At 36.0% G+C, this 13089-nt stretch overlaps 4 protein-coding genes across 5 annotated transcripts; 2 read left to right on the forward strand and 2 right to left on the reverse strand.

Annotated features, from left to right (window-relative positions):
* The first annotated feature begins 1971 nt into the window (after nucleotides 1–1971).
* LOC110841587 (neuropeptide-like protein 30) lies at nucleotides 1972–2644 on the forward strand. The gene is made up of 3 exons (XM_022087274.2): nucleotides 1972–2114; nucleotides 2189–2267; nucleotides 2340–2644. The coding sequence occupies exons 1-3, from the start codon at nucleotides 1986–1988 to the stop codon at nucleotides 2495–2497; spliced, it is 366 nt and encodes a 121-aa protein (XP_021942966.2). The 5' UTR covers nucleotides 1972–1985; the 3' UTR covers nucleotides 2498–2644.
* Nucleotides 2575–4719, reverse strand: LOC110863684. The gene is made up of 5 exons (XM_022113046.2): nucleotides 3775–4719; nucleotides 3570–3705; nucleotides 3350–3464; nucleotides 3039–3289; nucleotides 2575–2963 (listed from the first exon to the last, which is right to left on the reverse strand). Exons 1-5 carry the CDS (start codon nucleotides 4229–4231, stop codon nucleotides 2771–2773), a joined length of 1152 nt encoding a protein of 383 aa, XP_021968738.2. The 5' UTR covers nucleotides 4232–4719; the 3' UTR covers nucleotides 2575–2770.
* A 3221-nt stretch (nucleotides 4720–7940) lies between these two features.
* LOC110862895 (phospho-2-dehydro-3-deoxyheptonate aldolase) lies at nucleotides 7941–10157 on the forward strand. 2 transcript variants are annotated; one of them, XM_035846608.1, is made up of 8 exons: nucleotides 7941–8152; nucleotides 8223–8492; nucleotides 8825–8926; nucleotides 9021–9100; nucleotides 9188–9346; nucleotides 9492–9593; nucleotides 9662–9793; nucleotides 9862–10002. In XM_035846608.1, exons 1-8 carry the CDS (start codon nucleotides 8011–8013, stop codon nucleotides 9862–9864), a joined length of 990 nt encoding a protein of 329 aa, XP_035702501.1. In that variant the 5' UTR covers nucleotides 7941–8010; the 3' UTR covers nucleotides 9865–10002. The 2 variants fall into 2 exon arrangements, with proteins under 2 accessions (XP_035702501.1, XP_021967824.2); XM_022112132.2 differs by having other exon boundaries at nucleotides 7943–8152; nucleotides 9865–10157.
* Nucleotides 10149–12892, reverse strand: LOC110862987 (copper methylamine oxidase). The gene is made up of 8 exons (XM_022112193.2): nucleotides 12468–12892; nucleotides 12303–12403; nucleotides 12117–12214; nucleotides 11781–12048; nucleotides 11590–11711; nucleotides 10888–11409; nucleotides 10369–10792; nucleotides 10149–10289 (listed from the first exon to the last, which is right to left on the reverse strand). Exons 1-8 carry the CDS (start codon nucleotides 12858–12860, stop codon nucleotides 10217–10219), a joined length of 2001 nt encoding a protein of 666 aa, XP_021967885.2. The 5' UTR covers nucleotides 12861–12892; the 3' UTR covers nucleotides 10149–10216.
* Between the last annotated feature and the right edge of the window lie 197 nt (nucleotides 12893–13089).

A 13089-nucleotide genomic window follows, 5' to 3' on the forward strand; every position in this document is an offset into this window, starting at 1 on the left:
GAGCTGTATGATAATATTGTACCCGGATTTCTAGCTTGTTCTGATCCTGGGTTACGACTGAGCAACGAAAATTGATTGAAAGACATTTATAGCCATGTCATTGAATTCTGTGGAATAGCACTTTCACCGATCCAGCTATCTCAGTAGTACGCTTCGTTCTCACAGAGTATGTATAATGTACAATCTATTCTTCTCTTCGCTACTGCGAAATGTCTCATTGATGTGGTACACGTGGAACAAAAAAGGCAAAGGTTTCATCATAAATAATTCACTTTGATATTTTTATGTTCGAGTTTTTTAAGGTGAAGATATGGAATGGTAAAAGAAAAAGTGACAAAACGATGCTACATAAAATCTATTCTTGCAGTAAATCAGATCTCAAAATTTACTTCATAAATATTTGTTTATCTACAGATAATATAGCCTTGGATCTTTATTCCAAATTTCAGGCTTTTACACATGACCATTTTCTAAAATCAGTGTGGTCCTTACATATGCATGTATTGTGAACTATATCTATAAGATATCACTGTATTTGTAACAAAGTACATACATGTAATTTGATGTCTGATTGTCACTCTATCGTATAAATTGTATATACATATCCTAGTATTGTAAAGTTCAGATGATCTGAAAATTTAAAACAATGGTTCCACGAAACGTTTCCTTTGAAAACTTTTTCAATCCGTACATATTCATTAACATGACAAATTATATTGTCTTCGAGAACAAAAACTTTTCTTCAAAGTGCTACGAGCGAGACCAATTCACGTTAATACATTAGAAATCATAGTTTCAATTTGCGTACTTTACAGATACGTGCGTCATCAAAAATAGGCTCCTTGATACTTTATGCAGTATATTAAATTTCCAAAGGTGTATTCAGAGACTTGGGTTATCTACACATGATAATAGCATTTATAACCATTTAGAATGGAGCGACAAACATCCTCAAGCTATGCACGTAGATACTTGCTAACCAGGAAATCTGTCCCTATGTGACATGTTCCATGGAGAAAGCAGATTAAGTATATTAAATATCAAGGTAAACGGACATTTCAATATGAATTTCTTCGTTAAAAATTGCAAATGCGCATTTGCTAAATAAGAACTAATCCTTAAACAGATCAAGAATAAAACATTGTGAATTATGTTTCTATCTGCCAGAATAAAATAATTTATTCGTAGTTTATTTCACAATTATTTACACAATTTCAGATTAATCTTGATAATTTTGTTCATTTTATTCTTACATCAAAAATCAGTTAACTGAGCTCACGTTTGACAGCAAAATAGCGAAACGCATTAAAGGTTACTTATAAACACTGTATTTAGAAATTCATTAGTTACTTCTCTTTGTACGTACATCCCTAATCCTGCCAATTTGTGTTAGTTTCAGGTACCCCAACCCACTAATCGAATCATGTCGAAATAATAATAACGATAGCGATCAACTAAATTGATAAATTGGCGTAACTTCATTATGCATATATTACTTAATTCAATATTCTTGACATTAATTAAGTGACACATTTATAAACCCCAAGATGCAACCAGTAATAACTAGTAATTCAAAACTTATTTCAGCCATGAACATGGTGTAGGTTGAAAAATAGATCACTTTTGCTAGCCAAAAAACTTCCTGCATAACTAACAAGATCAGGTTACAGGCATCTAATTCATAATGGATGCAATCATGATCAAGTAAACGCGTAATCACAATATGAGAAATGTCCCATATCTGTCTAGTTACGACATTATGATTCGAGCAAAAAGTTGTTGTAACGGAATTGTAAACAACTAAAAAACCAGACAAAATTCATATAGATTCTTCTTCATTATAATTTTTTAGCCAAGTTCTTATATAATTCTGTAATTGTTCCAAAAGCTATAACAATAGCAAAACGACGAGTTTCTGTAGATATGTATGTAAGATGGGTAAGCGTTACTATATATAATGTCGTACTCGTCTAATAAGGGACTAGATGAGATTCAGATCAAGTATAAATATTCAGAATGCTCACACCTCAAATCATCAGTCTGATTTCCCACTGTCTGCAGTGCAGTTTAAGAACAAATCTTACACACTTAGCTTCAAAATGAACACATTTTTCGTAAGTTTTTAATTTAAGCTAGAAATATATTTTGGGATGGATTAATACATTTTCTATCATTCTAAATTATCCAGTCCCTCCTCGTCTTGGCAGTCCTCGTGGCTGTGGCGTCCGCCGGAGATTTGGGATATTACGGTGGTGGATATGGATATGGTAATTTTTCCTAATTACAATTTGTTGCAATTTCTTCATGCTAAATTATATTTAAATATTTCTTGTCTTCAGGAGGTGGCTGGGGTTATGGGGGTGGATACGGACTGGGGTACGGTGGGTGGGGTGGACCCTGGGGGGGCTACAATGGTTATTATGGGGGTGGTTGGGGTGGGGCATATAATGGCTGGGGCGGTTATGGTGGCTTCCGCAGCTACGGGTGGGGATGGTAGATTTCGATCGAGCTAATTGTTAGTTTAATCCAGTAGTAAAACGATAATCGAGTGCCAAAGAAGTTTGTGATCTTGTATAAATTAATTGTCCCAATGCGGTACAAATAAGGAAATTTTTAATAAAACGATATATAAATTCGTAAGTAATTATGAATGTCGCTGCTAAATATGATCATGAAAATGTTACATAAATCTGCACAGCATGAAAAGCACTGCATGAAAAAGGAAGCACAAATTGTCGATAGCTGTCAAATTACAGGTCGTTTGTAATAGTTAGTTGGTAACAACACAATCTGACGGATTGTCACCCAAATGGATCACGCCATCCAACAAATATCTGGTTGAATTGTTCATCCCCTGGAAATAGCCGTAAATATACGAGTCCACCATTTCCACATAGTTGTCAGCTTCCGGAAAATTGGTACAGAGTTCGTCCCTCAGATTCATGTAATCCTCAATGTACTCTCTGCAATACAAATAAAGTATCTTTGTCTCCATAATAGCTCATTTTGGAGAAATTAATCAAGTTTGATATACTCACTGTAGAATTCTCAACTCGTCCTCTAAAACTAGAAGAGGGCTTTCGCCCCATGCAATCCGTAGCATAATCATCCCATCAGCCTCGCCCTTTATAATGTCCTTCTTAAATCCGAGGACATCATTTAGCCCGGATGAAATATGGCACGCTATATTTTTAAACATTTGGAATTGTGGGGATGCCAAAATCCAGGATGGTAAAAGACCATACCGGACATTGTAGAAATGCTCGGCAAACATTGAAAAGGCGTCGTCCTGTGATTTACATTTATTTTATGCTGAGAAATATGGGAACAATAATTATTCGAAACTAACCTGAACACGAAAACGTCTTGCAACATCCATCGAATACCTGCGAGGGCTGTGATGCACTTGATTTTTTGAAATCCACTCACATGTCATCATATTTGACGCAACTGTGCTGATTTGGCTAATAAATTTGCATACATATGTAGGTGCATAAAACATATGAGGAGATACTGTTTGCTTATAGATTCCACAATTAAGTATGTAACAGAAAGAGATTGCCACTCACCTTATAATTCTAGGTGCCAAGTCTCCTGGATTTGTTAGACCTAAATCCATAAAATTCTTTATGATCAAAATGCAAAATTTTTGAATGAATGGTTCCACCCGGATGGACTCTGCTGCATAGAGATCCATTTCTAATCCTAAATTTCAAAATATTTACACAAGTTCAAAATAACTTAGAGGGTGTATTTTTATATTATTAGACTAACCTAATCGTAACAAGGCAAGAACGGATTTAATCATTTTTTCTTTCACAGGTCGAAATTCTTCCACAATGAATTTTCCACCCGTGTCCAAAATATCGTCGTAAATCCCTGCTAACGCCAATGTCTTGGCCGTTACTTGAACAACGGGATCATCCAGCGTCATTTCTGGTAACATCCAGAGCAAACCGGACATAACCTGCTTGCCAATTTCTGCCGAATATTCAGGCACCAACATGGACGGAAAGCCCATCTCCAGCCAATGGCTTAACGAGATTGCATTTTCAGAGAGCTTCTCAGCTGAAATGGAATCTGGATTTCGAACGTGTAGTGGTTTAAAGAAATTCAACGTCTTGTTTACTTTAACCCCCTCAAGAGGGGTTAGTGAGCTCTTAATTTTGGGAGGGAGGTTGATCGAAGGGGAAGGAAATGTAAAATCGAAATACAGATTTATTCTCTTCATGGCAAGGTGACCGTTTCAGTTGAACAAATTTTCGTACTGAATCAAATGAAGTATAAGATAAAATATTGTGATGATGTAATTCATGCTAAAGAGCTATCTCTGATATTTTTTCAATAAAAACTAATGAACCACTTATTTATGTGTGTACCTCTAACCTGACACGCAAATTTGTATTCTTTATATTACGGATATTATGTAAAATCGTGGAAAGGGGGTAAATATTAAGTTCATTCTCATCACTACTTGGAAATCTCCTGCATTACAGTATGAGCAAGTTTTGGGTACTAACCTGCGATAAATTGATTGACATCTAAATGCACTCCCTTCTACAATGTCGTAAGTTCCAGTGCGTTTTTGATTCGTGATTTTCATATTGTAACGTAATCGTAATGTGTATGCATGTAGCGTATCGTGATATTTTTGCACCATTTTCATGGTAAATATATGGATAAATTGAAACCTGACATTGACGTGATGGTTAATTCCCACCCCAACTTTGCATTTTGTGAGTAATAAAGTTTAAATGTTCGTCTGGTCTCAATAGCTAAAGACGATATCATAGTCTGGAATTATACTTATTTAATGATGAAAAACCTATGATTTCTAGGAACTCCTTTTGACGAAAGTGATAATCATTGTTTAATACTTAATTTTCTTGTGAGAGGATACATATCTACATATCTTTGATGAGAAGTTCATCGAAAAAAATTATTTTGTAAGCTTCATTTCACAATAAATAATAAATTTTCTCATTTCCTCATAAAATAATCTTTTGCACGAATTTAAGAAAAATCGATTCCTTAACAAATAACGTTAGCTGTGTGTTTAAGCATATCGATTTTCAAGGCATGTATTTCCCTTTGATGATGACGTTAAGCACAATTTAGCTTCTTTTAGTTGACATTTACTCATATTCAGTGTTTGAATACTTTGAATAGCGTCCTAATTTGTATTGAATTTACATATGTAACAACGATGGTCATAAATTTAAGAATTCTAGGATACATCATTCTAAATCTGATCAATTATTCTTCACAAATCATGGAAACAATTATTATTAAACACTTTCCAGAATTTTTGAAAAGTTTAGATCACTCTAGTCTTAATCCTAACCCATTATTCCAGACCTTTCTTCTCATCCCACATCAGAATATAATGTTGTCATCATTAGTAAATGTCCATCGTCCAAGTGTCATTTTATCAAACCACTTTGTTACCTCTGCTACAATTCAAGAGGGAAATATTTCCGTCAATTGGCCCCTCTGGGTGGAAACATTTAGGAAATCGTACCCATTGCTGACCCACATTTATCCACCTGCAAAGGGCTTTTTATCCAAAAACTACAATGGTCACGCAGTTTTCCAAAGGTTCAACGAATTATTCGTATCCAAGCAATTTGCAACAAAAACATTAATTATTACCCACATAAAGTCAAATCATATTAAAAATATTAAAATTGCACTCGATTCCGTGCGGAGAATTGATTTGATTTACTTTTTGCAGACGGAAAAGGTGAAACATATTAAGTATGACCTCTACTCATTTAATGAAGATGGTGATTATTTAGTAAAGATTGAGGCGATATTAGTCGACCTGAATTGTGTGGTATGTGACAAATCTGAAAAGCAAGTGGTCCACGAAAATTGCGAAAATGTCAGCGTTGAGAATTGTTTTAAACAGATGGAAACCAAGTACAAATCAGTTTTCCATCCATCTCATAAAAAACTTTTTGTTAATTTAGACGGCCCCTTTGAAGCGGTCTGTCCACGGGAAAAATTTGTAGCTTTTGGAAAATCGACTAAACACAGCGTACTCTTGTTCCACGCGTACTTGAACGAAGTCCTAGTTCACGAACTATTTGAACCATTCAAACCCAACGTAACATGTCGAGACATATTTGCTCAGAGTGTGGATAACCTCGGGCTGGAGGAAGGTCAAATCTTGGTCCGCCCAAGAATTTCGAATCAAAAGGGAGTAATATATCCCGTTTTTAGGAATATGATAACCGTGGACATGTTCTCCTTTAACTTCTTGACGTGTGACGGGGTGTGGCAGGGGCTGGATTTTTACGCATACCTGAGACCATTTCATCTTAACGCATGGATTGGAATCGGAATAGCGTTTGCAGCTATTGTTATCATGATGGCACTAATAGTGGAGCTAAATGAGGTAAGAATTAATATGGTGACATATTTTAATACAATTGTATATACCTAATCTGTTTACTACCATACTGATCATAATTAATCATTTTATGGCTAATCAAGGGCATTCTCACATTTAAAATGTTCTGTCATGGCTTACTCTTCACAACGTTTGTAGGGCTGGCCCCAATGCTCGCAACTTTTATGGATCTTCCAGAATTTCTCAAGAAGCAGAAGACGACTTCGAGTCTGATTGCACTACTGCTTACGCCCTGGATGATGATTTTGCTTGTCTTAAGTAACGCTTACATTGGTCTCGTCATTACCAATTTGTCGGCACCCTTGTCCATTGTTCCAGCATTTGAGACTTATCATCAAGTTGAGAATTTTACCAAGCTTATCTTTCCATACGATAAATACCAAGAAGACTATAAAATATCAAAGATAACTTATCAGGGAATTACAAGTGTTTCCTCATTTACGCCATATTGGAGGCACTTCGTGAAACACAAATACGCAAATGGCATCGACATTCGAGACGATAAAATTATAGAAAAATTGGTAAAATTGTTTATCCCAGTTTTTAACGACGAGCCAAAATCGTTTTTGAAAAAGTTGTCAAAATGCAAGGAAACTGTATTAGTTGGGGAAGATGAGGAAATCAATTTTTTATTCGAGGTGCTATCTGCTTCAGGAAGGATCGTGGTGACAAATGGGAAATCATTTTATTCGAGAAATCAGTCCTGGCATCTCATGTACATGGGAGGGTTAAAGGAATTCTTGCATTTTAGACTCATGGGATTTATTCTTACTAGAAAAATATTTTTGACAAATTTGGCCATAAAGATATCAGAGTGAGGGAGCGGTTTTCGAAATATCGGGATGAATTTCTGGGAAATATTAATGTCCAGCTCTTCAAGGTCTTCAAGCTCAAGGTCTTAAAGGAAATATTTTAATGGTGTTTTATGTTTATTTAATTTGTGTGGGGGCGTGCGTGATGGGTTTTTGGGGTGAGGTGGGAGTTTCTCGAAAATGTCAAATTAAAATTTGGGAAACGTGTAAAGTTTGGAGCTGAACCTTGTGGGTGATTTAAATTCACACGAAAGATAAAAGTAAGCCAAAAGTGTCTTGTATGTAGAATTTTATCTGATCATTATACTTAATTAAGTAATCAATCGACGTAAATTAAGCCGATGACATTATAAGATGCAAGGTGTTCCCGTTTTTAGCCCACATCAAATTGTACGCTATAAGTACATACATACATTAATTTAATTACTGATATTAAATTGAACTATACCCAGTACGGGATGAATGTTTACCTACTAAAATTATTTATTGTCCCTGATGGTTTTTCAACTAATTGCAAAAAATTCATATGTATGTATCGTAACTTTAAAAGATATACGTACACACATATCTACATGCATACGTATGTACATACATACATACATACACCTACATATTTGTACAACTTATGCCAATTTTTCGAATATACAGAAACGACGACGGCACTGCGTATGTAACTAAAAGGAGGCTAAAAATAAACATGATATCCCTGTCTTTGACATGAATTTTTTCTGGTTCAGATTTTGCTAAGCGCAAGTTGAACATAGAAATAGGCTAATACTTAAAATGCAAACCATGTCATCCAACGAACCACTACATAATCCAGAGGAACGAGACACATGGAGTTTGTCCTCATGGAGAAAGTATCCAGCCAAACAGCAACCACAATGGCCGGATCAAGCCGACTTGGAGAAATCCCTCAGAGAACGTAAGAAGGAAATTACTTGTCTATTTTAGTAAAAAAAATATCATATTTTTTTAACTTCCTTTCCACAAAGTACGCGAGTATTCTTCCATCGTCGTACCGGAAGATGTGGAAAGACTGAACATGCAGCTCGACGAGGTAGCTTGTGGCAATCGCTTTCTTCTCCATGGTGGAGACTGCGTTGAAACCTTTGCTGATGCGACGTATGAGATTGTTACAAAGAAACTTGATCTACTGGTGAAACTGAAGCGAATATTGGAAGAAAATTTAAACATAAAGTGCACGACAATTGGTAGAATTGCTGGACAGTATGCTAAACCAAGGTCCAATCAGATCGATGAAGGTGATAGTTGATGTACATACATTTGTAATTGGACGCATTGGGCGTACTCACGTCAACGTCTTAGATTTGTTGTATTGAAACTCATTTAGCAAATATTTTATGAAATAATCTCGCGAATAAAAAATATTCATATTTACTTGATAAATTTGAATCTCGACGGTTTCGATCAGACATTTTGTAACCTTGCAAATTTAGAATAACTTTTCTGTTGAAGTTATGTTGATGCGCTCAATTTGCGAGCTATGCGAAGGGTTGTCGTGAGTACGCCCATCATAATAAATTTTCATATACATAATTCTACGTATATTTCCTCATTGAAATAATTTGGATAGATGGGCTTCCAGTATTTCGTGGTGAAATGATCAACGGGTTCCAGGCAGAGAGTAGAACACCAGATCCGAAGAGATTGCTTCAAGCGTACAAATATTCATCAGGTTCCTGATCGATTATCGCTAATATTTGTATACAATTTCCCCGTTATATACATACTGAACAGTTTAATTACAATGTAAATTGTTTTGTGCATAGAAACATTAGACCACTGCAAAAAATATTTCTCCAAAGAGAGTAACAAAGTTGCAAGTAATGAATTTTTCACATCTCATGAGGTAATTGAAAATTACCTTAGAATTTTTAATTTATTGAACTCATACTGTGTTAAGCCTTAATTTCTGATCTTTTTTCCGTGGTTGCAGGGGCTACTACTAGACTACGAAGAGGCAGGAACGCGTAGTATAAACGGAAGTTTCTATAATTTGACGTCACATTACATCTGGGTAGGTGACAGGACGCGACAGGTAGACCATGCCCACTTGGAATACGTGCGTGGTTTAAAGAATCCCATTGGTATTAAGGTAAATATACTAAAATATTACCAACTTTACTCTTCTTCTTTATTTCGTCTGTATTTTTTTCAGAAATTTAAATATGTATTACGATAACAATCATATTATTGCTATTGTATTTTATGCAGTTTATGAATGATTACATTTTTTATAGGTTGGACCAACGATGTTAAGCGATGAATTGATAAAAGTGATAAAGCGTCTGAATTCACATGAAAAGAAGATAACACTAATTACACGATACGGAGTAGCTAATGTACAATTTCAAATTATTAATGACTTATTAAGTTTATATTATCATATATTAACTACAAATTGCAACAGGTTGAGAACATCCTTCCGTTGCATATCGATGCTGTTAAATCCGCTGGGTTTACAGTGATTTGGTCTTGTGATCCGTGTCATGGAAATACAAAAGTTACTCAAGCTGGGTACAAAACGAGATATTCCGATCAGGTAAGAAATGAGAAGTCAATTGATGACGGGGCTTGTTTTCTTAGTTTAATGTCAAGATTTTTGGTTAGTAGATGCTGAAAGAGCTCGAATTAACTGTGAAGATTCACGCCGCCATGGGAAGCCGTTTGGGAGGAATCCATTTGGAAACGACGGGAGAAAATGTAACGGAATGCAATCTCTCAGAAGATGAGGAACCCACGGCATACACGACGTATTGCGACCCTAGACTTAATTATGAGGAAGCAATTGAGATAACCAATAAGTTTGCATGTTTGTATTTATCAGAAGGTGTATGAAACATGGAAAGTCGGAATTTAAAATAATCACGCTAGAATAAAAGCCTTATAGGAAATATTTTATTAATTTTGTGCATTGTTCTCTCATTTCACTCCCATGAAAGTTTTACATTAGTTGACCCATTTTTCAAAACGGTTTCAAATCCATGGCAGGATTCACTGCAAAAAAATTCGATGGCTTTAACCAGAATCCAACGGATCTATTTAGCAAGTGGACAAAAAATCATTATATAAACCCCAGCGAAACAATAAAAGTAAAGCCAATTTCAAAATTCTTACTCGGCAGGCATCACTGGAAAATCACACGTCCTCGGAATGTGCGTTAGGCCAAGAACATGCCATAAAACGATATCTGTATTTTCAACATTTGCTCCTTCATCGTGTCCTACCCATTCTGGTAGCCCGCTATTGTTGAGATACATTCCTCCCGCGTATAGCTGTCCTTCCCGATAAGGTGTTACCCAGACACTGTAATTTGCAAACGCCGACTTTGGATGAATTTCGCTATTTGATGAAATCAAGGGTGCTTGACCATTTTCAGGTATTAATTTCCATGATTTTGCAGTAAGTGAAACCGGATTAATTTGAGATGTCCTTATTTTCCACGATCGAGACGTCGCTGCAGATGTCATGGTACGAGCTTGGCCAGACGATTTGAGCACATTTTCTTCAGAATGAAAGCCATTGCCGTATGGATTTTGAGCTAGAATAGAAATATTCAAAGTTTCCGAACGTCGTGCGTTTGGTATTAAAATCTTTGAATTATTTCCTGTCAAATAATTCTTTAATTAGACTAACCAATATCACGTTTAATATCTACAGTTGACACTGTATTATTCAATCCATCAAAATCTGTGTCGATTCGAATCACAAAAAAGTGTTGATGAAATTGTCCAACCACGTTGTCTCCAAGAAGCGTCCCATGTTTTTCTGGCAGTGTCCCACCAGCTGCAAGATTCAAATCCACAATTCCCGTCAGCACGGTTTCGAATCTTATCGTCGCGTCGGGATATAACATCCACCTCAGCTGATAGTCGTAGTTGGAGAGTGTCGCAAACATCGAGATGACCAGTCGTTGGGCTCGTAATGTTAAGGCGCGTCCTGTTATAGGATCCTTCTTTCTCCAGAGAATTCCAGCGTCCTCCTCGTAAATGCATATCGTATTCATCAATTTCTTGACGTCACCGGACATCGTGTTCACGGTGGAGTTGAGGTAGACGACGGAACCTTTGCAAACTTCTGAGCGTGGATCGATTTCATTAACGTTGAAGCCAACTCCGTATTCGCCAGCGTCAAATGGCATTTTTCTATGATATGGAGCTGTTTATGGAAAATGGAGCTGAATTTCAGTGAGATTGTAATCAGTGTAGTAATTTTTTCGAGATTGTAACAAATTTGTGCTGGATAATGTGCATAGATTAAGGGATCTAAATACCCACATATAATTTACGCTATAGTACAAAGTTACATACTTATTTAACTACGTACATATGTACTTACCTCTCGGAGAACCATACGGGACAAAAATTTCAGAAAGTGCAGCCCGGAATATTAATGGTCGAAGTTTTCCAGCATCATCGTAATTTATGTGGTGCAGAACTAGCCCTTCTCGTCCATTAAAGCTGAAAATTTGAATATGTCAAAATTTTAGGTCACATTTTAAATATTTTGTCTTCTTTTCCTAAGCTTACCCTATCCGCAAACTGAACTTTCTCCATTTCAGGTAATTCCCCTCCATAACGAAACTTGGGCCAAGAGGCTGCTCGATTTTGATCGGATTCAGGCTTGGTCCGTAAAATTCTTTTGGCAACACGATCGGGTCGTAGTTAGAGTTCTTTGGTTTGGGAATAATGTCAAGGTTTGTAGGAATTTTTGAATCTTCATAAATAGGAAGTTCTTCTAATTCGAGGACTTTGTTTTGTATGATATCAATCACTGCGAGAAAACTCAGAGGATGAGCTGCAAAATGAAGAAGCAGTGAAAATTGTAATTTTTAAGTCGGTAATTCTTTGTTCGCAATGACATACCGAAATAATTGCCAAACTCAAATTCTCGAACGTAAAAATAAGCTTGGGCCATACGACGGTTCTTATAATTTGGTTTATCTCCATCATATCCATATTTCCTACAAGAAATACAATTTATATTAAATAGTTAATGGGAAAAATAAACTACTTGTTAATTCAGTAGCAGCGGAACTTATGTTAATTTACCAAACGTCTGGAACAACTAAACTCAAGTTGGTGCAGTGATTCTTGAACAACCGTGCTTGAATGGTTTCATCCTCCAATAACATTTTCGCAATGGCATCCAACTGTGAATTTTTATTAAATTTTAAAACTAAATGGGTTAAATTTCTGAATATTTACACATCCTACCTCATCATAGGCAAATGTAGGTTGTAAAGATTTATCAACTTTGTCGAAAATTTGGACGTGCTTCGTCGACAGGTCAACAATGACTTCAAAAACTGACCCATCTTGGGGATTAATCAAAATTGAGAATGATTGACGTGGAATGACGCATTCGGGAGGAATCGTGTTGTTTAAGAAGTATGGAAAAAGCTGGGCTTTTTCCGGTTCTTGGAGCGTAATCCATATGTAAAGCCAAGGAATTGGATGTGTTGAGTAATTTTTGATAATTACAACCGTGTCAGAAATTTCTTGGGGAGATAGTGGGTCAAGAGGATGGCGAGTTTGTAGAGAAAATTTATGGATGCTTTCTCCTCGAGAGAGGAGGAAAGTAAAGGTGAGGAGTAAGAATAACTGCATAATTTGTGCCTCTAATTTTTGAATTCAATGGATGAATTATAATTTATAAATGAACGCTGGCTTTTGAATAATCAAATACATTGGTGTTTGTACATGCATAATTAGCTGGACTAATGGTTGGAGTAATTTATGTCGTAATCTATGGAACTCATAATGTGGTAATTATCCTAATATAATTATAAATATTTATCCATTGTAATTGACAATGAGGAATGTACCTGTGGAATTA

This window comes from Folsomia candida, unplaced genomic scaffold (assembly GCF_002217175.1).
Source record: "Folsomia candida strain VU population unplaced genomic scaffold, ASM221717v1 Fcan01_Sc001, whole genome shotgun sequence".
Lineage (NCBI taxonomy): Eukaryota > Metazoa > Arthropoda > Collembola > Entomobryomorpha > Isotomidae > Folsomia > Folsomia candida.